At 58.6% G+C, this 23,006-nt stretch overlaps 2 protein-coding genes across 3 annotated transcripts in view; both read left to right on the forward strand.

The window, feature by feature from the left end:
* The window catches only part of Poc1a (POC1 centriolar protein A), a 38,679-nt gene extending 32,311 nt beyond the window's left edge, over window positions 1-6,368 (forward strand). For both annotated transcript variants that reach the window (XM_090323103.1, XM_090323104.1), the window contains one exon: window positions 6,225-6,368. In XM_090323103.1, coding sequence (XP_090179229.1) covers window positions 6,225-6,323 — 99 coding nt within the window. In that variant the 3' untranslated portion in view covers window positions 6,324-6,368. The remainder of the gene's footprint in view (window positions 1-6,224) is intronic.
* Window positions 6,369-15,432: 9,064 nt separating this feature from the next.
* Window positions 15,433-21,012, forward strand: Dusp7 (dual specificity phosphatase 7). Its single transcript, XM_090323232.1, has 3 exons — window positions 15,433-15,950; window positions 17,288-17,722; window positions 20,297-21,012. Exons 1-3 carry the CDS (start codon window positions 15,452-15,454, stop codon window positions 20,602-20,604), a joined length of 1,242 nt encoding a protein of 413 aa, XP_090179358.1. The 5' UTR covers window positions 15,433-15,451; the 3' UTR covers window positions 20,605-21,012.
* Window positions 21,013-23,006: the final 1,994 nt, after the last annotated feature.

The following is a 23,006-nucleotide window of genomic DNA, read 5'->3' on the forward strand; positions in this document are numbered from 1 at the left end:
TTGTGGAAAGAAACTCGAGGTGTTCAAGTAATGGCACATTGTCCTCGTGGTTGGACCTCCAAGGGACACCGAGACTCAATTTGTTGGGGAAGTATAGAATAAGTCATCTCCCGAGGCCGCCAGTATTCCTGTTTCTATAAGACCAAGCCAGACACCAGTGGCTTGCACCTGTCATCCTAGCTACTCAGGAGGCTGAGACCTGAGGATCGTGGTTCAAAGCCAGCCTGAGCAGGAAAGTCCATGAGGTGCTTACCTCCTGAGCTTCTCTACCACTTGAGCCACAGCACCACTTCTGCCTTTTTCTGTGTATGTGGTATAGAGGAATCGAACCCAGGGCTTCATGTGTGCTAAGGGAAGCACTCTACCACTAAGCCACCTTCCCAGTCCTCCTCTTTATTAAAGAGACCATTTCCATGTTAGCATTTTGTCCATGGGGCTCGTGTGACTCTGCCACAGTGGGGGACACCGGGAGGCTGTGCCTTCCCAAGTAGCAAGGCAGGGTGGCATGTGGCCTCCCTGCTAGCCTGCTCCAGAGCCGGCTCATCTGTGATTGTACGGAGACCGGGTGGCAGCTCCCACAGGGATCTGGCAGAACACTCGTGCTTTCCATTTTCTACCCAGTCTGCGGTTGTGTGGCAAGAAGCACCCCCCCTTCCCTAACAAAGCCCCCAGCCTCCAGCTGGGCCCCAGCAGCTGCGGTTACCTCTGGAGCCTGGGAATCTTCACAGTGGGTCATTGGAGATTTCTGGGGATGAGGTATGGGGAGCGTGGAATGAGGCTCATGTAGGGACAACTCACTCGTGAGGACTTGGGGTGAGGGGACTCTTAAGTCAAACAGTCTTGGAGGGCCTGGTGCTCTCTCCCAGTTAAGCACTTTACAGTGGGTCAGGCCTGAACATCCCACCACTCCCTCTGATCCAAAAAGCACCCCTGTGGGTGTAGACGCTCATCAAACCCACAGCAGCCTCGGCCGAAGGAAGGAGGGAGAGCATTGAACTTGGAGTGGCATGGAGGATCATTGAGCACTTAGAGGAGGCCTGTGAGGCCTTGTGATTGTCTGGAACGGAAGGCAGCAGCCACATCTGCCAGGCTCCACAGGTTTCCCAGGTCTGGGATGAGCTGTCCAGCTTGGGGCAGCCGTGTTCCTCGAGAGGGTCTTTGTGTGGATTGTTGGTGAGACCAAGCCTCTGGAGAAATGGGAGCAGAGCCAGGCTACCAGTGGCCCACGCCTGTCATCCTAGCTACTCAGGAGGCTGAGAGCTGAGGATTGTGTTCGAAGCCAGCCCAGGCAGGCAAGTCCATGAGCCTCCTCTCCATTGAACCACCAGAAAACCAGAAGTAGAGGTGTGGCTCAAAGTGGAAGAGCGCTAACCTTGAGAGAAAAAGCTCAGGGACAGCACTAGGCCCTGAATTCAAACGCCGAGGATGACAGAAAGAGAAAGGAAGGGAGAGAGGTCAGGAGGGAGGGAGGGATGGAAGGAGGGAGGGAAAAAAATAGGAAGCAGAAGGCAGGATTCTCACCCTACGATTAGCTCTAGTGGATTCCCTCTGGAATCAGAACACGGCAGAGCCCTACGGCAAAGTATGGCTGGCATCACACACCTTGTCACTGTCACATACCTGGCTAGGGCCCAGGCCTGCGCTGGCAGCGTCCTGGGTGTGGGGATGAGCAGCCACCCTGCAGGTCCCAGAAGCATCTGGTTGTACAAATGGTGCTGTGAGCCCGCTTATTTGTTTTGTTTTATTTTTTTTTAAATAGTTTCTCCTTTTAAGGAAAGCAGTGTGCCATGTGGGATTTGCTTATTTTAAAAAGGATTTATAAAGAAGGCAAATTAGCCAAGATTCCTTAATCCAGTAGTAATCCACTGATAGAAAATACTGCTTCACGTGTACTTCCGGGAGAGAGCTAATCCTCGGCCAGGGTGGGGGCGGGCGAGGGAGAATGCTAGCTCCCTGAGATAATGGGAAACAGCCCTGCTCCCATGAGCTCGAGGAGCGCAAAGCCTCATTCACATTCTGTGCAGCCCACTATGGGCTGACGGCGAATGGTTTAAAAAGATGGCTGCTGAGCCCCGAGATTGCAAGGAATTTCTTGAGATACTTGCCATTGTGGCCCAGGTGCGATCCTGGGCTCTTTAGTAGGCGGGATGGCAGCACGGAGGGGACTCTGTTTCTTCCCCCCAAAGTCCCAGGCCTTGAAGCTGTCAGTCATCATCTCAGGCCTGAGATGGAAAGGGATGGACAGGGCCGTTCCTCTGCTCTCAGTCCACGGCTAGCTGCCAGGCTCTGCTCCCTCCTGCCGCCCGCCCTCAGGCCTCCGCCCTTGGAATGGCTCCTCCCCAGCCAGCCTCTCCTACCCCAGACTAGGGCTGGCCTTGGGCCGTGGGGGCCTGTGTCCTCTGGCCTCCCACAGTGCTCAGGGCCCGGCGTTTTGTAAACCCTGTCCTCACGGTGCCAGCGCTGGAGTGACATCAAAGGCTACTTGGGGACCAAGCCAGGGGCTGCACCCTCTGACCCGACACACAGGTATGCATGTGCACACACGGGCACACGCCGGGAGGCGAAGTGACAGCTGGCAAGTCAGTGGCCCAGCAGCCACTGCTTTGTTTAGATAGCTCGCAAGACCCCACAGCACAGAGACTCCCCTGCTAGTGCATCTGTTTTAGGTCTTCAGAATCCAAGTGAAGTCAAAACCATGCCACGAGGGAGATTGGTTCCACATTTTCCCTCTTGGCAATGAAGCCAAACCAGTTAGGCTTTTCCCAAAGTGCCGCTGAGATCCAGCGTGTGGAGCGGGTGGCCCTCCCGCCCTCCCCCGGGACATTTCCCCCAGTGGCAGAGCAGGGTGACTCTGTCCCTTCCCTTTGACCCAGGGATGCTGGGGGGTCCCCTCCCCTCCCCTGAAACCTGATTCCTGTGTTTGTGGGGAAGGGAGCTGGAGACCCCCAGCCCCTCCAGCAGGCCTCCTAGGGGCCCCACGTCAGCCACAATCCTGGAAATGATTAAAAGCAACTTTCCATCACCAGAGAACTAAGCAGCGGCCACACCACCATGTGCCCCAGGGGCTCAGACCCTCCCAGACATGCCAATGTCTCCCTTTTGGGGACTTCAGTGAGCCCCGTCCGTGCCGGGGCTTTCCCCATGATGTCAAATCTCAACACAGCCGGGGCAGCAGTTGCGGGGGGTCACGGTGCCCGCAGTGTGCCTGCCCACCTGGGCCAGCTCTTACAGAGGGCGTGCTGGCATGGCACTGGCAGGGAGACTGAGGACAGGTCCAATAAAACTTGCCCAGGGCCAGCTAGCTTGTAGTCAAGTTCAGATCTGAACCCAGGCCATGGAGCTTGTGCTCTTGCCTGCTGGGAAAGAAGGGGGCACAGGCCTGTGCGTGTGGGCTAGGGCCAGGAGGGCATGGGGTCGGGGAGGAAGCAGAGCGGGCCTTCAGAGGTCAGTAGTGACCGGGGCCATGCCACACAGATCCCGCAGAGCTTAGACAAGACAGGGAGAGGACACAGGAGACGCAGGGCTGAGGCCTGAGTTCTCTGCCTTCCCACCGTGCTCAGCGTTTGCCTAGATGAAGGTGAGCCAGGTGGGGAGGGCGGTGGAGGCCAGGTAGCAGGTAGACTGGGTATTGACAGGGCAGTGTCTGGGCTCGTGTGGCCTCTGGACGCTGGGGGCAAGGAGGCCCCTCAGCAGAGCCCACCGCCGCCATTGCCCTCTGCCAGGCCCCTCCCTGGCTTGCCATCAGAACGGTGCCAGTTCTGCCCCAGACTCCTGTCAGCCCAAGGCAGCTGCTGCACCCCATGCCACCGACCCCTGGATGTCAGCCCCCTGGCCTGGCCACGCTGTCTCCATGGAGGAGGCCCAGGGTGGGGAGGGGAGGGCTGCCCTGGGGCTGGAGGGGGGTGCACGGGGAGCACCCGGGGATCTGAGCAGCAGCATGGCCAAAGTGCACACGTGTGCCAGAATCCCCAGAGCAGGCGCCTGTGCCCCTTCAGCAGCGTCTGGGAGATGGTGCCATCTCTCACTGTCCCTCCGGCTCCAGTGTCCACCAGGCTTTCGGCAGAGATGGTGGAACTGAGGCTCCGAACGCAACCGTGACGTGGTGCCGCCTTTAGGGACCTGCGCTCAGCTGTTCTCCCAGACTTGATTTTGGAGCCGGTACTCTAACCTGGCCATCGGCCTCCAGGAGCTGAGCCCCAGGCTCCCTGGCTGTGCCTGCTCACACCTGTGTGACAGAGCGCCCTAGGGGCCACACCAGGCCAACCGCACTGCCTCAGGGCCTTTGTATGTGCTCTCCCTGGAAACCACCTTCTGGTCTTACAGAACCATGATCCTCAAATCTCAGTCTCCCATGTAGCTGGGATGACAGGCGTGAGCCACGGGGGCCTAGAGGCTTTGGACTCCTGTCTCCTCCTCGTGATGTTCTGGCAGAGCCCGTCCCAGCTGCGGTACTGGCTGGCTGGGCTCAGCTATTCCAGCTCCCAGAATCCTTCGTGACTCCCTGCAGGAAGGAGGAGGTGCTATCAGAACAACCCCATGCTCTGTTCTGCCGCTGGGGTAGGGGTGGGGATCCAGGTGCCAGACATGGGGGAGGGGTGGCACTCTGGGAAGCTTCTTTGGGCATGGCTCTAGTGTCTAGGAGACTAAACATTAAAAACCCATCGTGTTCTCGGAGACTGCTCATAAAGGCCCCTGGGGGTGGAGGGTGCCATGTAGCTGCTTCCACAGGGGCGCCGTGAGAGGATATCACCCTCACCTGCACAGGAAATGCAGTGATCACAGATGCATCATGGCAGAGCCCCGCCCCGGCCCCTCTGGACGACTGGGGCCGCCTGGGTTTCTCTCCTTAGTCCCTCAGTCCCTCCATCTTGGGAGTTCACATGGCCGAGGCAGTTTCCTCTGTCCTCTCAGAGGGCTACGGGGTCGACCTGAGGCCTGGCCAGCACAGAACAAGGCCTGTGGCAGAATCCCCAGGGCAGGACACGGAGGGCAGGCGAGGAGAAGGGAGCAGCCTACGTTTCGAGGCCTGGCAGGGGACGGGTCCAGCCTGGGCACCCAGGGAGATTCATGCGTGCGTCTCTCTGTTCTTTATGTTGGGGGGCCTCGCACTCTGCAGGCAGCCTGTCATCCTAGCTACTCAGGAGGCTGAGATCTGAGGATTGTGGTTCAAAGCCAGCCCTGGGCACGAAAGTCCGTGAGCCTTACCTCCAATGAACCAGCAGGAAACCAGAAGTGCTGGGGCTCCAAGTGGAAGAGCACTAGCCTTGAGCAAAAAAGCTCAAAAGACAGCACCCACACCTGAGTTCAAGCCCCATGGCTGACAAAAAGAAAATACCACAAAGGAAAGGAAATGTTAACGGGCTGAGCTCTTCAAAGCAGCCTCGAGTCCCTTCTCTGTCTGTGTGTCCGTTCATCCATCTGTCTGAGAGGCTGGCTGGAGAGGGATTTTGACTGTGAGTTTTGCAGCAACTAGTGGAAACTTCCAGAAATGCTGCTTGGACCAGCCAGGCACTGTTTCTGCCACCACTTTTACGAGATGCAGGCCTGGTTCCCCGTCCACCCACCCCCTTGCCCTGCTGCCGCCCCGGGTGGTGACCATGGCCCGTGGGCTCCATCTCGTGACCCGGGGTACCGTGTCCTCACGTTTCCCCAGGCAGCTCCACTAGGCACACTCTGGGCAGCTGGCACCTGTGGGGCACTGCAAGAATTCACAGCAGGGCTGGGAATGTGGCTGGGGGGCAGAGTGGAATCCTGGGTTCCATTCCTCAGTACCACGGACATTACCACGTGCAGTGAAAAAGCTGGCAGGAGCCAGGCGCAGTGGCTCACGCCTGTCATCCCAGCTACTCAGGAGGCTGTGATCCTGAGGACCAAGGTTCAAAGCCAGCCCGGGCACTAACCGTGAGACGCTCATCCCCAATTAACCTCTAGAAAAACAGGAAGTGGGGCTGTGGCTCCAAGGGGGAGCATGGTATCCTTGAGCCAGAGTTCAGCGGCAGTGCCCAGGCCCGGAGTTCAAGCCCCATAACCAACAAAAAGAAAAAAAAAAGAAAAGAGAAAGCTGGGAGTGGCACAGTGGCTCAAGTGGTAGAGCACTAGCTTTAAACAAAACAGCCAAAGGAATGTAGGAAGTCAAGGCAAGGAAAGGACCCCCCGTGGAAGAGCCGGCCTTCAGGCCTCGGCCGGCCAGGCTGTCCCGAGCCTGACACCCGCTTGTCTTGCAGACCGTGTCCATCCTGGAGCAGCGGCTGACTCTGACGGAAGACAAGCTGAAGCAATGTCTGCAGAACCAGCAGTTAATCATGCAGAGGGAAACCCCGTGATGGGAGGGGTGGGGCAAGAATCAGGAGTTCAGGCGATTTTAGGGGCGGCGGCAGCGGCAGTGGGGCAGCAGGCCAGGGGTCTGTACCTGGAGACTCGGGTAAATGATAAAGGGAATGGCTCTGTGAGGACCACCTGTACCTGGCTGTGCCAGGAGGCCCCCCACACACACACACATGCAAAGGATGCTGGCGGCAGGCCATGCTTCTCACTGGGCTGTGTCCTGGCAGCCCTGCACCTGGCTTTTTCCCCCTCCTGCCACAGCTACAAAATCCACTGCCCTGTCTGTGGAATGGGCCGAGCTGGCCCCGCATCTGACAAGCCCCACCAGTGGGCCCATCAGGTTTGTGCAGGAAGTGGCTCTGTGGAGCAGTGGGGGGGGGCGGTTCTGTCAGTCCCCCCCCCCCGTGCCCCCCAATGTGTGTGTGCATCGGGCCCGGCGGCTTCCTCCTCTTCTCTGAACGGGTGAGCGCAGAGAATCTGAACATTAAAACCGACTTTGTGGAATGGCTGTTTCTGGATGAGACCTCGCCAGTTTTATTTACTTTTTACCTGGAGCCTTGCTGCGTGGAGAACGTGGGGTCCCAGGGAGTTGGGCGTGGTGGCAGCTAAATTGAGAGTGAGGTCTGGGTGGGTTTGGGGCGACCATGTGGCTTCTCCCCCACACCCCACCCCGCCACCAGGGAAGACAAGTGTCTCACCACCAGGCCTGGCGGCTCACACCTGTCACCCTAAGTGACGCAGGAGGCTGAGGTCTGTGGATTACGGTTCAAAGCCAGCCCAGGCAAGAAAACACCTCAGGAATAGAGCCCAGGCTCTGAGTTCAAGCCCCATCACCGACGAAAAACAACAAAAGAAGTCTCGCGCCATGCTAGCCTTCCATTTAATTGGTTGACACCAATCCTTTCCCCCAAGAGTGGGAGTAGGGGAGGCTGCTGGGCAGCTCCCTTCCCCCTCCTCCCCCACAGGGCCCGGCCTGTGGAAGGGAGCTCCAGTCAGAAGGCCCAGGCTGCGGGGGATGGGGCTTCGGGCCGGCCGTGGACACAGCACTGTGGTGACCTCTCTAGGGTGAAAAGACCCTGCGGCAAAGGCAGAGCCAGTGGCCTTGGCCCCTCATAGGGGACCCAGGGCCTGGCTTCATGAGCCCAGCCCCTCTGTGTATTTGTGTCACCTCCCAGCCAGGCCCCTTCTCCACCCAGGTTTCCTCAGGTTCGGATCAGGGGTGTGTCCCAAACTAGTGGCCCCCTGCCACGGGTGTCTCCAGAGTGAAGAGGTGGCCACCTGTGCAGTCACCAAGGCCCGCCCTCCTAGGGCCAGCGCAGACTTGGGGGTGGGTGTTGGTGATTACTCGGAATCACGGAAACCCAGCCCACTGAGCAATCCAGAGCTCGGTGAGTCACCCCAGCCTCTGCCCTGGCTCCCCCATTAACCCTCTCTCCCTGCGTGAGCTGGCTCCATTAAGAAGGGAACAGAATCTACCCAGGTGTCCACACCAAGTCCCCTGCCTGTCCGCTCTCCTCTCCCCTGCTACCCAGGAGAAATCTGTGCCAGAACCAAGAACCTAGGCAGAAAGAAAGTCCTTTTTCCTGAATTCAAGCCCCATGGCTGGCAAAGGAAGAAAAAAACAAGGAAGCCTAAAAATAATAAGCAATAGAAGTATTTACACGATCAATTCTAACCCCCTGTACAACCATGTTGGTGCTCTGGAAATATGAAATGAAGAGAAAACTGGTCTGATGAGTCAAGTCCCACCCCCTTGAAAGATACCCTAACCTCCTCCAGGGAAGAGTCAAATGTTCCTTGCTGGTTAATTCTCCTACCCTATCCCCTCCAGCCACAACAGCTCCTTACTTTTCCAGCCGCAGGGCCTTTACACCTGCTATTTCTACACTTCATCCCTGGACTGGGTCTTTCTTGCTGATTGCATGGGGAAGCCTCCAGGCTGATGGAAGATCTACAGATCTTGCCAGAGGCCTGAGATCTTATCTTTTTTTTTTTTTTTGTCAGTGGTGAGGTTTGAACTCTGGGTCTGGGTGCTGTCCCTGAGCGCTTCGGCTCAACTCTGAGCCACAGTGCCAGTTTTCTGGTGGTTCTTTGGAGATAAAGAGTGTCTGGGACTATTGTGCCTGGGCTGGCTTCGAACCTGGATCCTCAGATCTCAGCATTCTGAGTGACTAGGATGACGGGACATAAGCCACTGGCTGCCCGGCTTTGCTCAGTTTTCCCCATGAGACTTCTAAACCACTAGAGGCTGAGCCAGGAGCCTCTGCACACACAGCCCCCCTCCCCCCAACTTTACCTGTGGAGGCTGCGGGGGGGGGGGGGGGGAATCTCACCTGCACAGCTCTTACCTTGCCACAGCCACACAGAGCCAGGATTTGGGGTGCTTTTTCCCCCTTGTTCTATTTGAAGGAAAGCAATGGCCTCAAAGGGGCCTCTTTCCTGTCCCCTCCACATCCATCCCCCCCCCCCCAAAGCTGGCCAGTGACCTGGGGCCTCCTCAGGGGCCTGGAGCCTGGCTGCCATCCTGGGAGGTTGCCCAGAGGCTGGGGGTGGGGCGCCGCTGCCTCTTCTCTCCACATGTTTCCAATCCCTTCTCCCCTCCTCCGCCCCTTCCCATTTCCTCTCAGAGGCATCCGCCAGCATGTGCAAGTCATTAAAGTGGGGGGACCCCTTAGGGCCCGTAACCTAACTCTGGCCTGGGCTTCAGGAGGGGGCCGTCCTGTCCCTGGCCCGTGTGCAGAGACATGGCCGCCTTCCCCTGTCTGGCCTCTGTCTGGGCCCAGTGCTGGTGGTGGCCAAGAACTGCTGCTGCTGCTGCTGCTGCTGCTGCTGGAAAAAGCCACAAGCAGACAGCCGCTGCCCCTCGTCCGAGCCCAGGAAGCTCACATCTCTGGGGGACAGCCAGAATGGAGGATGCCAGATAGGGGGTTCTGAACTACGACTGCCTTGGTTACCCAAATACAAGTAACTGTGGTCACCAGAAATGCAGGTTCGCCAGATGTGGTGGCACACGCTGTAATGCTAGCGACTCAGGAGGCTGAGATCTAAGAATCGTGGGTCAAAGCCAGCCTGGGCACTAAAGTGTCCATGAGACTTAGTTCCAGTTAATCCCCAGAAAGCCAGAAGTGGTACTGTGGCTCAAGGGGTAGAGCAGAAATAGCCTTGAGCTGAAGAGCTCAGGGACAGCGCCCAGGCCCAGAGATCAAGTCCCACAACTGATGACAAAAAAAAAAGAGAGAGAGAGAATGAGACAGAAAAAGAAAGATGGATGCCAGGTCACTTCCCTGCAGGATTTGTCAGGAGCCTTTCACACACTCCTACAGTGCAGCTGGGGCCCTAGAGTTATTATTTATAGATGGTATTCAACAGCTGCCATTTTGGAATACTACTCTAGGAAAAGAGGATAAAAACCAGAAAACCGGAAGTGGCGCTGTGTGTCTCAAAGAGGTAGAGCTGCTAGCTTGAGCTGAAGAGCTCAGGAACAGACAGCCTGGCCCCGAGTTCAAGCCCCATGACCAACCTAAATAAATAAAAACAGAAGAAGCAAAAGGAAGAGGGGTAAAGGAGGCAGGAGAGATTGGCCAAAAGCCTCCCCTTCTCCTCCTAATGGGAAATCACTGTACCTCCATCACCAAAGATCTGAGCACGAATGGTCTGCTGGCTGAGAAAAAAAAAGTGGGAATTTAATACAAAGGGGATTGCCACCCAGTGGAATGCTGATGGCTGCAAGTCCGTCCCTACCCTCCTTTCTTCCTGGCCAGGCAGGCAGGTGGCTGAGCTGGCAGGGGCAGAGGCTTGGGCCTTCCCCCAGGCGGCGGGGCCTGCACGAGCAAGCCCAGGAGGTTGGGAGTTTCCAAACTGCCACTCATCACGGCCTGGAGATGGGGTACACGCCCCGCTGGAAGTTCAGAAGATCTTTGTTCAATCTGCTTTTGGGCCCCTCCACCCCACACGGGTGGCTCACGCACGCACGCATGCACGCCTGTCATCCTAGCCCCTGGGGAGAGCTGAGATCGGAGGATCGCAGTTCAAGGCCGGCTCTAGGCACGGAAGTCCCTGAGACCCTTTTATTTCCAGTGAACCACCAGAAAACTGGAAGTGGTGCTGTGCTAGCCTTCAGTACAGAAGCACAGGGCCCGAGTTCAAGCCTTAGGACTGGGATGAAAAGAAGAGAGAGACCTAGCCTCTTGTCTACCCTGCCCCCAGCACAGAGACCCCACTAGAACCTCTCCATCAAGGGACCCCAAGAAGGAAAAGCCTTGGGGTGCATGCGGCAAGAACATCCCTCCCCCCCCCCCGAAACTTTGCCAGTGGGCCATGTGGGGTGGCAGTGGGGTTGGGTGATGAGGCATCAAGCCCACCACCTTGTGCCCCAGTTCCCAGGCTGTTACCCCAGCTCCATCATGATAAAGGTCATTGTCACCAGCCATGCCTCACAGGAGGGATTCCTGAAAAACAGGGCTGTCTGTGTAGGCTGGCTGGCAGGGAGGGGACCAGACTGGCCCAGGCGCGGCAGGATATTAATGAGGCAATTGGGCCCCTAGCAGCTACCCAGAGACCCTCCCACCAGAGGCAGGCCTAGCCCAGGGGCTGGGCACATCCGCCTGCCAGGTGCCCTGGGAAATCCTGCCCTCTCTACTCACCCAGCCTCAAAACCTGGACGGATTTCATTATCCAGATTTCCTCCTATTTTTTTAGGGTGCCCCCCCCCACAACTCCATTGCAGTCTTTACTATTGCTTGGGCTGAGTGCAAGTTAGGGGAAAGAGGCAGAGGCAGAGGATGCTTTCCTGTCCTCACTAACATGCCTACTACGTGGACTTCCAGGCCTTTCTTGGCACAAGTGGCTTTACTAGGATAGGAAGGTTCAAGTAGACTGAGTGCCTTCATGCCTGTCATCCTAGCTACTCAGGAGGCTGAGCTCTGGGGATCACAGTTCAAAGCCAGCCTGGGCACAACCTGAGACTCCAATGAACCACCAGAAAATCGAAAGTGGTGCTGTGGCTTAAAATGGTAGAGTCCTACCCTGGAGCTGAAGAACTCAGGGACAACACTCAAGCCCAGAGTTCAAGCCCCACGACCGAACAAAAAATAAGCCAGAATCGAAGCTGTGGCTCCATTGGTAGCGCAGCAGTCTTGAGTGGGGAAGTTAAGAGACGGTGCTTTGACCCTGAGTTGAAGCTCCAGGGCTGGCAATAAAAAAAAAAAAAAAAAGGAAGAGGAGGAAGGAACAGAAGAAGAAGGGGAAGAGGAGGAAGAAGAAGGGGAAAAGGAGGAAAAGAAAAGCAGAAGAAGCACCTGGCCTGTGAGAGCATGGGATATGTGTGGGAACTCATTCCTGCAGCCCCGGGCAGGAGAGCCGCCACCTCTTCCTGGATCACCTGCGCTGTGTGTTTCCTTTCCATCACCTGGACCACAGTGACTCACCCCAGGCCTGGTGGCTGAGTAACTGACGAGGCACAGAGCCAGGCCCTTGGGCAAGATACTTCCCCAGCCTTGGCTTTCCCGTCTTGTACAACACTTAGCCGAAGGAGCCTTGCTTTGCTCGTCCCCTGGAGAAGGAGGTCACCTGCCCACCTACCCCGGGCTGACCAGCCCAGTAGGCCCCTGGCCTTCTTAACAACTGGAGGACGGGAATGCGGTTTGGTGCTCGCCTAGCGTGCATGAAGCCCTGGGTTCCATTCCTCAGTACCCCACACACACAGAAAAAAGCAGAAGTGGCACTGTCGCTCAAGAGATAGTGTGCTAGCCTTGAGCAAAAGAAACTCAGGGACAGTGCCCACGCCCCGAGTTCAAGCCCCACAACTGGAAAAAAAAAAAAAAAAAAGCCCTGGTGGCTCACGCCTGTCATCCTAGCTACTTAGGAGACTGAGATCTGAAGTTCACAGTTCAAAGCCAGCCTGGGCAGGAAAGTCCATGAGAGTCTTATCACCAGTGACCCACCAGAAAAACCAGGAGTGGTGCTGTGGCTCAATGTGGCAGAGCACTAGCTAGCCTTGAACAAAAAGAGTTCAGGGACAGCACCCGGGCCCTGAGTTCCAGCCCCACGATTGACCAAAAAAAAAAAGTCACTAACTTCCCTGTCCAGGCTGGCTTTGAACTGCAATCCTCAGACCTCAGCTAGGATTACAAGGTGGGAGCCGCCAGCACCCACCCAGCCCACAGCCCTGCTGAGTAGGAGTCAACTATCCTCCATCCTTCCTTCCATTGGGAGGCTTGGGGGAGGAAGGGCTGACACTTCCCCCCCCCCCAAGTTCTGAGGCTTTAACTCGGGGTCTGGGCACTGCCCTTGAGCTCTCTCAAGGCTAGGGCTCTACACTCGAGCCACAGCACCCCTGGTGGCTTTTCTGTGGATGTGGTACTGAGAAATGGACCCCAGGGCTTTGTGCACGCTGGGCAAGCGCTCTACCACTGGGCCACACTCCAGGCCCCTAGCACCTGTGTGTGTGTGTACCAAAATCCTCTAGTTGAGGAAGAGACCCGCACTGTCTTGAAGCCCCCCATCCACCCTGACTGTCTGACATCACTACCGACCCAGCTGGGTGAAAGAACAAGGTGGCTCCCCAGCTGCCCAGCCACTGACAGGATAAGAGTGCAGCCCCAAGGAGGTGTGTGGTGGGGAGAATGCACCCTGCCGGCCACCTCCCAGGGGAAGACCACCTGGGGTGGGGTGGGGGGTGGAGGGGGAGAGCAGCAGAGCTGAGCCGCAGCGGGGGAGCCTGGGTACCTGCGGGATCCGCGCACCTCCACGGCCCCGCCCCTGCCGTGGGAGGACGGAAAGCTCGTCACCGCGCGAGGCCCCGCCCCTTTCCCGCGGTGGGCGGAACCCTGGCTGGGCCCCGCCTCCTCCCCGCCGCCTCCGGCTGTGATTGGCCGTTTGCGCAAAGCGTGCCCGCCCACCGAGGAAACGGATTGGTTCAGAGAGAGGGAGGTGGGAGAAGGAAAGCTGATTATATTGAACGTCACACACACACACTACACACGCACACACACTACACACGCACACACACTACACACGCACACACACTACACACGCACACTACACACGCACACACACTACACACGCACACACTACACACGCACACTACACACGCACACACACTACACACGCACACTACACACTCACACACACTACACACGCACACACACTACACACGCACACTACACACGCACACTACACACGCACACACTACATACGTACACTACACAAGCACACACACTACACACACTACACACGCACACTACACACGCACACTACACACGCACACACTACATACGTACACTACACAAGCACACACACTACACACACTACACACGCACACTACACACGCACACACTACACACGCACACTACACACCCACGCACACTACACATGCACACACTACACACGCACACTACACACCCACGCACACTACACATGCACACACTACACACGCACACTACACACGCACGCACGCACACTACACGCACACACTACACACACATACACACACACTACACACACACTCACACACACACGCACACTACACACGCACACAAATAGTACACACGCACACACTACACACGCACACCCACACGCACACACACTACACACGAGCACACACCACGCACACACTACACACGCACACACCCACACTGCACACACGCACACTACACACGCACACACACGCACGCACACACACACTACACACGCACACACCCACACATACACACACTTCACACACACGCACACTACACGCACACACACTACACACACACGCACACACACTACACACGCACACACTGCACACACACACGCACACACACGCACACTCACACACACACACACTGCACACACGCACACACACTCCACACGCACACACACGCACACACCCACACGTACACACACACGCACACTACACGCACACGCACTACACACACACGCACACACACTACACACGCACACACTGCACACACACGCACACACGCACACTACACGCACACTCACACACACTACACACACATACACGCACACGCACTACACACGCACACACTACACACGCACACGCACACGCACTCCACACGCACACACTCCACACGCACACGCACACACACTACACACACGCACACACGCGCACCCAGGTCCCCGTGGGCAGGTCACGCGCCCCCCCCCCCCGGCCACCCATACCCACACCCCTGTAACGCTTTCTCACGGGGCTCGCGTGCCGCTGCAGGACGGCCCAGCCTCGGAAGGGCGCCCCGGCCCTGAGCGCCGCCCCAGCCCCGGTCACCCCCAGTGACGAGGGTAAGACGCCCGATCCCCCCGCCCCCCGACGGCGAGCTCGGAGCCCGGTACTTCACCGGGGAGCCGCGGGGGCCGGGGAGGGCCTGGCACGCAGTAGGCGTCCGTTTCCCACTGTTGGAGAAGAATGAATGAGGCTGACAGGCGGGTGGAGTGCGGAGGCCTGGGCCCGAGGGTGACCGCAGGTCCGCACGGGTCCGCGCGGGGTGGGGGAGCCCGCAGGGGAGGCGGCCTCGTCCTTCCACGTAGGATGTGGCGGGGTCGGGGGCGGACGGGGGGGGGGGGCCGCTACCCGTGGGGTATGGAGGAGCTGGCCGGGGAGGAGTGGGAGTCACAGCCAGAGGGCTCCAAAGAGGACGGACGTTCTAGCTGGACCTTTCATTCCTCTCCCCCCGACCCGCGGCACCGTCGATTCACACTCGGGGCCGCGGGGAGGGGGGCGGGGCCGCGCGCGGGGCGGGCGCGGCGCCTTTAAGGCGGGGCCCCGCCCCTGCCCCGCCCCCGGCGCCAGGCCCCGCCCCCGGCCCCGCCCCGCCCCCGGAGGACGCCGGGGCGCGCGGCCGCGGGAGCCGCGGTTTCACCGGGGCTGTCAGGCCGCGGGGCGCGCGCGGAGGGCCGGCGGGGCCGGGGCGGGCGGGACGGCCGGGGGGCCCGGGGCAGGGAGGGCTCGGCGGGCTCGGAGCCGCGCGTCTTCTCCGGAGGGCTCGGGGTGGGGCGGGGCGGGGTGGGGCGTCCGCCGCGGCCCGGGCACCCGGGGGACCGGGGTCGTCCCCGTCCTCCCCAGCCCCCCGGCCCCGGCCCCGGGCCGCCGGCCCTGCCTCCCCCCCCCCCGCTCCCCACGCCTCCCATGAAAACCCAGCTGCGCGTCCCCCCGTGGAGGGCGGCGCCCATGTCGGCTCCGGGCAGCGTGGGGGTCGGGGACAGCCGGGCGGGCGCGGAGCCCGGCGCGGGCGCGGGGCCGGCGGCGGGCGTCCCGGGAGCCATGCCCTGCAAGAGCGCCGAGTGGCTGCAGGAGGAGCTGGAGGCGCGCGGCGGGGCCTCGCTGCTGCTGCTCGACTGCCGGCCGCACGAGCTGTTCGAGTCGTCGCACATCGAGACGGCCATCAACCTGGCCATCCCGGGCCTCATGCTCCGCCGCCTGCGCAAGGGCAACCTGCCCATCCGCTCCATCATCCCCAACCACGCCGACAAGGAGCGCTTCGCCACCCGCTGCAAGGCCGCCACCGTGCTGCTCTACGACGAGGCCACCGCCGAGTGGCAGCCCGAGGCGGGCGCGCCGGGCTCCGTCCTCGGCCTGCTGCTGCAGAAGCTGCGGGACGACGGCTGCCAGGCCTACTACCTCCAGGGTGAGCCCCCCTTCCCCTCACTCCCCCCACCCCACACACACACACCCCCAATTCCAAACCGGGGAGCCCCCCCCCCACTCCGATCTCCTCTCCCCTGCGCCCAGGCCAAGGCCAAGGCCCGCCACGTCGTCGCCCCCAGTCTGGGCATCCGCCCTCCCTCTCCTCCTCTTCCTTCTCCTCCTCCTCCTCCTCCTCCTCCTCCCCTCTGCCTTCCCAAGGTGTGGTGGGTTCTGGGGGCGGTGGAAGGGAGCTCTCTCTCCCCCCCCCCTCACCTGCCCCCCTTTTGATCAGAATAGTAGGTGAAACAAACTTTCACACACACACACACCCCACACACACCTCCCCGGTGTGGACTTGCCCTTTTTTCCTATCTTTGTGTTGATGGGGGCCACGGCTTAGCTTCTTCCCAAGAGGGGGCCAGTGGGAGGGCAAGGCCTCTTCTTGTAAACCTTCCCTTCCCACCCCACCCCCCCAAAAAAAAATCAGGGTCCTTCTCCCCCTACATACACACCCCAAAGGACAGACACCTCTCATGGCACACAGCCTAACCTCTAATAATGGCCAAGGGTGAATGGCTTCTGGGTCTGTCTCCCCAAGACCACCCCAGGATTGCCGCCTTAATTGGGAGGCACTTGAGGATGGTCTAGGCAGTGTCTGTCCACTTGGCCCTAGGGTTCTTTCCTTAGGCCTTCAGGTCCTCAGTCAGCTGCTCCAGAGCTGGTGGAAGAGTGGAAGGAAGGGGGTGGGGGACAGGGAGGGAGGCAACACACCACGGATGGGGGGGGGGGGGGGCAAGTGGCTGCAGCCGGTGTTTCCAATTAACATTCCAAAATGGCCTCTCGCTGGCAGCAGCGGGAGCAGGGCAGGCAGGGAGGGAAAGGGGGAGGCCTCTCAGCACCCTCACTCGGGCAGGGCCCCCTGTGCCTACATGATTTCACCCCATCTTTTCTGTCCCTGGATGGCCCCTGACGGCTGGCCTCCTCTAAAGGATGCAATGCTGGGGTGTGTTGGGGGGGGTGGAGAAGTGGAGCTGGAATTGGAGCTTGTTGGGTGTTAGGTTGTGTGTGTGTGTGTGTGTGTGTGTGTGTGTGTCTGCCTGTGTGCCTGCCTGTGTGCACTGGGGCCTGTCCTCAAGTGCCCTGGAGCTGGGAGCTTGCAGTGATGGGAGCAGAAGCTCCATTCTCCGGGCCTCAGTTTCCTCATCTGGAAAGTGTTCTAGGCTCCGATGGCCACTGCAGTTGTGGTGGTTGAGTGCAGGGGGGGGGGGGTGGATCTCTGTCCCCCCCCCACACACACACACCCCGGACCTCATGCCAACCGTCTTTCCCTGGCCACAGGTGGTTTCAACAAGTTCCAGAACGAGTACTCCGAGCACTGCGAGACCAACGTGGACAGCTCGTCCTCGCCCAGCGGCTCGCCGCCCACCTCGGTGCTGGGGCTGGGGGGGCTTCGGATCAGCTCAGACTGCTCTGATGGTGAGTCGGACCGGGAGCTGCCCAGCAGTGCCACCGAGTCGGATGGCAGCCCCGTGCCATCCAGCCAGCCAGCCTTCCCCGTGCAAATTCTGCCCTACCTCTACCTCGGCTGTGCCAAGGACTCCACCAACCTGGACGTGCTGGGCAAATATGGCATCAAATACATTCTCAATGTCACCCCCAACCTCCCCAACGCCTTCGAGCACGGTGGCGAGTTCACCTACAAGCAGATTCCCATCTCCGACCACTGGAGCCAGAATCTCTCCCAATTCTTTCCTGAGGCCATTAGCTTTATCGGTGAGTTGTCCTCTCGGGGGTGGGGGGTGGAGGGGGGGGTCCTGCGCTGGGGCCCAGTGGGTGGGTGTGTGCGTTGAGGTGTGTGCGAGACGCTGGGTGTCGCCCCTGCCAACTGGTACCCATGGGCCTGTTGAGACCTGTGTGCGCCTGGCGTGTGCTGGCATGTGCCCGTGGGTGGGTGTGTGCGCCTGAAGTGACTCAGAGGCCCTCGGGCCTCTACCTGTTGGAGCTTGAGCAGAATCCCCCCCCCTCACCTGCGCCCTGGGCTCCCCCCTTCCCCGCCCCTCCACCCCCGAGCCGAGCCGTAGAGATGGCTCATGGCATTCAGCTCCTGTTGTTCTGGCTTTGTTGCACTTTGGGGGGTGTGGGGGACCAGAGAGGGGAGACTTAATGTGCCGAGCCGTGGATTCCTCAGTTTCCCTTGCCTGCCATGTGCACCACGCCGCCCGCAGGCGTGTGTCTCCCTCCAGGACGGTGTGGTGTCTCTTCCGGGCTTCATTCCATATCTGAACTCCAGTGGGGATCTGTGGGAATGTGATTCCCTCCCCCTCCCAGAATGCCTCTCTGTTGGACCCCAGCTGCGCTTAGCTTAGAGTCAGGGGCGAGGATGGGTCGTGGAGATGGAGGGGAACAGTTGAGGTCCCTGGCTGCAGCTGGCTTGGGCTCCCCATTCTGTTTCCTCTTAGGCCACTTAGAGGCTGGTAGGCCAGCTCCCCAGGCCCCCGGGGGCCCAGGACGAGCGTTCGCCCCGTCCTCTGTAAGCCTGGTTAGGTACCTTGTGCTTCTGCCCAGCCTTCTGTGGCAGAGTGGGGGTGACCTGGCCTGGACAAGCCGCTTCCTGATGGCGCTGGCCGGCTGTGTCCAGTGGCGGGCATCTGGGGTCAGCTGGGCCGGGCTAGTTTTAATAACAGGAAGTGGGAGGTTCCCCGCCTCATCCGCTTACTGGGAACCAAAAAGAGTTGCCTGGCTGTTGGGGGGGGGGTGGAGAGGAAGGAAGGAAGCTGGGGTCTGGGGGAGGGGATGCCACTGGGGCTGCAAGGAGCTTCCAGCCCTGTCTTGGGAGGACATCAAAAGAACATTTGGGCTCCCCTAGACCAGTGGATACCGGGCTTGGAGATGCTTGGGATGGAGGAGGGGTGGTTGAGCAGACTGAACAGGATGCAGAGATAGAGGGGAACAGAATCAGGCCATACCCTGAAAAGGCCCAGGATTGCCTGGGGTTGGGGTCAGGGGCTATCCTGCCTACTTCCTTGTGTCAACCCCCTTCCCCTTTCTTCCTCCCCTCTCCTGTCCCAGCTCTCAAGGTCAGACCCCCGTGACTCCATCTAGGGCCTCTCTGGCTGCTAGTTCTGCCACTGAGTCTGCATTGAGCACCTACTCTGTGCCTAGTCCCTCAGTCTGCACTGAGCACCTACTATGTGCTTGGCCCTGGGAAGAATGGGGATGGGAAGAGACACTCTTCTTGGGCCAGAGGTGAAGAACCCTCCCTCCCTAGCCTGTGCAGCCGCATCTCGTGGGAGAGCAGGAGTGGAATCCCGACAGTGTGCCCGGCTCCCAGTCAGTGGGTTTGGAGCCTGTGAAGACTGCCTAGAGCTGGGCGGGTGGGGCGCCTCACACCTGTAACCACAGCTACTCGGGGTGCTGAGATCTGAAACAGCCCTGGGCAAGAAAGTGTGGGAGGTATGGTTCAAGTGGTAGAGCGCCAGCCTTGAGTGGAAGAAGCTAAGGGAGACAGCATCCAGTCCCTGGCCATAGAGGGAGGGGCCGGGGGGAGCGCGGGAGCTGGCCTGCTCAGCCAGTACCCACTGGGCTTCTGTGTCCCAGAGCAGCACTGGGGGGGGGGGCGTGATCTCCTGGCACTGAGGCCTGCTGGGGATAATCTAATCATGCAAGTGAGAGGGGCCGAAGGAAACCCACTTGCGCAGCCTCAGACAGGACCTGGGTATCGGGGGCTGTGGAGCCCAGCAAGGCAGAGCGCATGCCTGCGTGGCTTTAGAGCAGAGCCACGCAGAAGCCGCCCCCCTCTTTCCCAGGGGACTCTGGGAGAATCCTGTGCTGAGTTGGAAGGGGTCTGTGTGGCCTTGAGACTTGTCACTTTGTCTTTGGGCTGACCGGCCATGGGTAGGTGACCCCAGAGGATGTGGGTGGCGCCAGCACTGTGTGTGCCTCTTGTGGCACCAGCATGTTGGCAGTGACATGGTTGTGGCTGCGTGAGAGCAGTGTGCATAATAAACGCAGGGTAGCCAGACTGCTGGTGGCTCACGCCTGTCATCCTAGCTACTCAGAAGGCTGAGATCTGAGGATCACGGTTCAAAGCCAGCCCTGGGCAGGAAAGTCCAAACCAACCAAAAAAAAGTTAGAAGTAGAGTTGTAGCTTAAGTGGTAGAGGGCCAGCTTTGATGACCAGAAAAGCTGAAGGACAGTGCCAGGCCCTCCGTTCAAATCTCCCAAGATGGGAGAGGAAGGGAGAGAGGGAGGGAGAGAGGGAGGGAGGGAGGAGGGAAATCACCCAGACACCACCAGCTGGCTCTGGGCCGCAGCGAGCAGCTCCCTGACCCTCGCCATGTGTTGCAGACGAGGCCCGCTCCAAAAAGTGTGGGGTCCTGGTTCACTGCCTGGCAGGCATCAGCCGCTCCGTGACAGTCACCGTGGCCTACCTGATGCAGAAGCTGAACCTGTCCCTCAACGACGCCTACGACTTCGTCAAGAGGAAAAAGTCCAACATCTCGCCCAACTTCAACTTCATGGGGCAGCTGCTGGACTTCGAGCGGACCCTGGGGCTCAGCAGCCCGTGCGACAGCCACACGCCCAGCGAGCAGCTCTACTTCTCCACGCCCGCCAACCACAACCTGTACCCCCTCAACACGCTCGAATCCACGTGAGGACGGGCCCCGGGCCCGGCCTGGCACGGCCTGCCCACAGGCGTCCACCCCGTCACCGGTCTGTACCCAGGCCCAGGCCCTAACGCAGTGGCCGGGCCCACAGGTCAGCGGGGGGGTCTTGGATGGATCGTGGCAGGACGCGCCAGAGACGCCGTGGCCCTCGGATGACGCGTGGCTTTTGGGGGAGCCAGAGAGGGCACCCCGTTTCTGACCCAGGAGACTGCATTCTGCTGATAGCTCAGTCCATCTGGCTATTTAAAAAAAAACAAAAACAAAAACCAGACATTGTCCGTGGATGCGAGTTTACTTTTTACTTTTGGCAGGTTAACAAAAATATCTAAGCTCCCTGGAATACAAGAAGTGTTCAAACTCTTCTTCTTGATATTTTTCCTTTTCTCTCTCTCTCTCTCTCTCTCTCTCTCTCTCTCTCTCTCTCTCTCTCTCTCTCTCTCGTTTTTTTTAAAAACGAACAAAAACAACAAAAAGTGTTATTTTCAGGCGACATGCAGCAATGGATTGTATAAACCCCAGTATGGCATCCCTCTCTTGACTCTAGGAGAGAGAGACAGAATTTTCTTCTGATTCTTTTCTTTTTTTTTTTCTCTTCCTCTTTTGTTTTTTTTGGGGGGGGACAACAAAGTGATGGATGTGTGGGGTTTTTGTTGTTGTTGTGTTGTGTTGTTTTGTTTCTTTGTTGGTATTGTTCTTAATGGAAAAGACAAACTTCCCGTGTTGATGTTGACCAAAATGTATTTTGCACATGTGTGAAAAGCCTCCATTTCCTCCTGACAGATCCTTCTGGAAGAGCTAGCTTCTTCACTAATGCCCCCCCCCCACCCCCGCCCCAACTAAGGGCCCAGGCCTTGGGTCCTTTTATAAACCTATCCACAATGTCTGTCTCCATCTTGGGAGCTAAGAGGCTGTGCCCCCTGCTTCTCCCTCACACCCTTTTCCACTCAAAGGGGGTACGACAGGTGGGATAAGGACAGACTTGTACAAAGGAACCCCCCCCCCCCCCCCGCACCCAACCAACCCCCTCCCCCTCCCCTACAGCACAAAGCCACGGATTCCGTTACACCCCTCCCCCCTCCTCCAGCCTCAAGGGAGGTCATGAAGACCTGGGAGGTTGGGGTCATAATGGGGTGATTGGCGGGGAGGGGGGGGGGCACTGGGTTAGGGTCCCTGAGGAGAGGCTGTGGAAATCCTGCCCCTACCACATCATACCTCATGGGGAGGGCGGGTGATTTTCAGGGATCCTTCAGGGCCACGGGTTCAAATCTTGCCACCGCTGAGAAGTTAAAAAAAAAAATCTTCCATGCTGTATATGGTTCTCTCTCTCTCTTTTCTCTCTCTTATTTTTTAAAATGAAAATCCGGAAAGATGCATTAGAATTGTATAAATGAGGGTATGCTGAAGGGTGGCCGGTTTTGCTTTGTGATCTTAATGAAGGAAAATTTGTGACCCTAACATAGATGTACACACACACACACACACACACACACATCTATATCTATCTATCTATATATATATATCCCGAACTGACGGCGGGACTTTGTTTATATTGCAAATAAATATTATTTTTTCTTTACATGGAGTCTCGGTATTCAGTCAGAGCTTGGGGTGCGAGAAGATGATGTTGGGGGATCTAGTGCGACCAAGTTACCCAGACAGCCGTGACACCCCTAAGTTTCCTTCACTGCTGACTCAGTTTCCCCTCTTCTGCCCCTCAGAACTGGGCTGGTGGGCTCCCGTGGCAGAGTTGCTGGGGTACATGTGGCAGTGGGGTACGTGTTCAGAGTCTGAAGCACGGAAGGGGGAGCAACACCGCCCCTACCCCCACCCTGCCACAGGAATAGAGGCCAGGTGCCACCCACAGCACTCAGAAGCATTGGCCAAAGAGGCGGGTACTGATTTTTGTCCCCCAGGTTCACCCTCTCTCATCCTTCTGTGCCAGGGGCGGGCTAGGAGGGTGGGGTAGCCAGGCAGGCAGAGACTAAGCCTTTGTTTCCTCTGCTGGTCCTTCTTGCTCATGCTGGGGAACCCCGAGGGTGCTGGGCCCTTGCTAGGCCGAGTAAGTGCCTGGCAGTGCCAGCCTGCCCAAGTACAGGCGGAGAGGGGTGGGGCAGGGGGCCGCAGTCACTGCTTCAGATGACTCCTCACACGGACTGGGGGCTTTGCGGGGTACACCAAGCAGAGCCAAGGTGACCACCATGCCGGTGCCATGTGGAGTCAGGTATTTCCAGCAGTGTTATTTATTTACTTTTTTTTTTTTGTCCATCCTGGGGTTTGAACTCAGGGCAGGGCCTGGGTTCCGTCCCTCAGTTTGGTTTTTTTGCACTCCAGACTAGCGCTCTACCACTTGTGCTTTTCTAGTGGTTTCTTGGAGAGGAAGTCTCGGGGGT

This window comes from Megascapheus bottae, chromosome 32, assembly GCF_031878675.1.
Source record: "Megascapheus bottae isolate mThoBot1 chromosome 32, mThoBot2.hap1, whole genome shotgun sequence".
Taxonomy (NCBI): domain Eukaryota; kingdom Metazoa; phylum Chordata; class Mammalia; order Rodentia; family Geomyidae; genus Megascapheus; species Megascapheus bottae.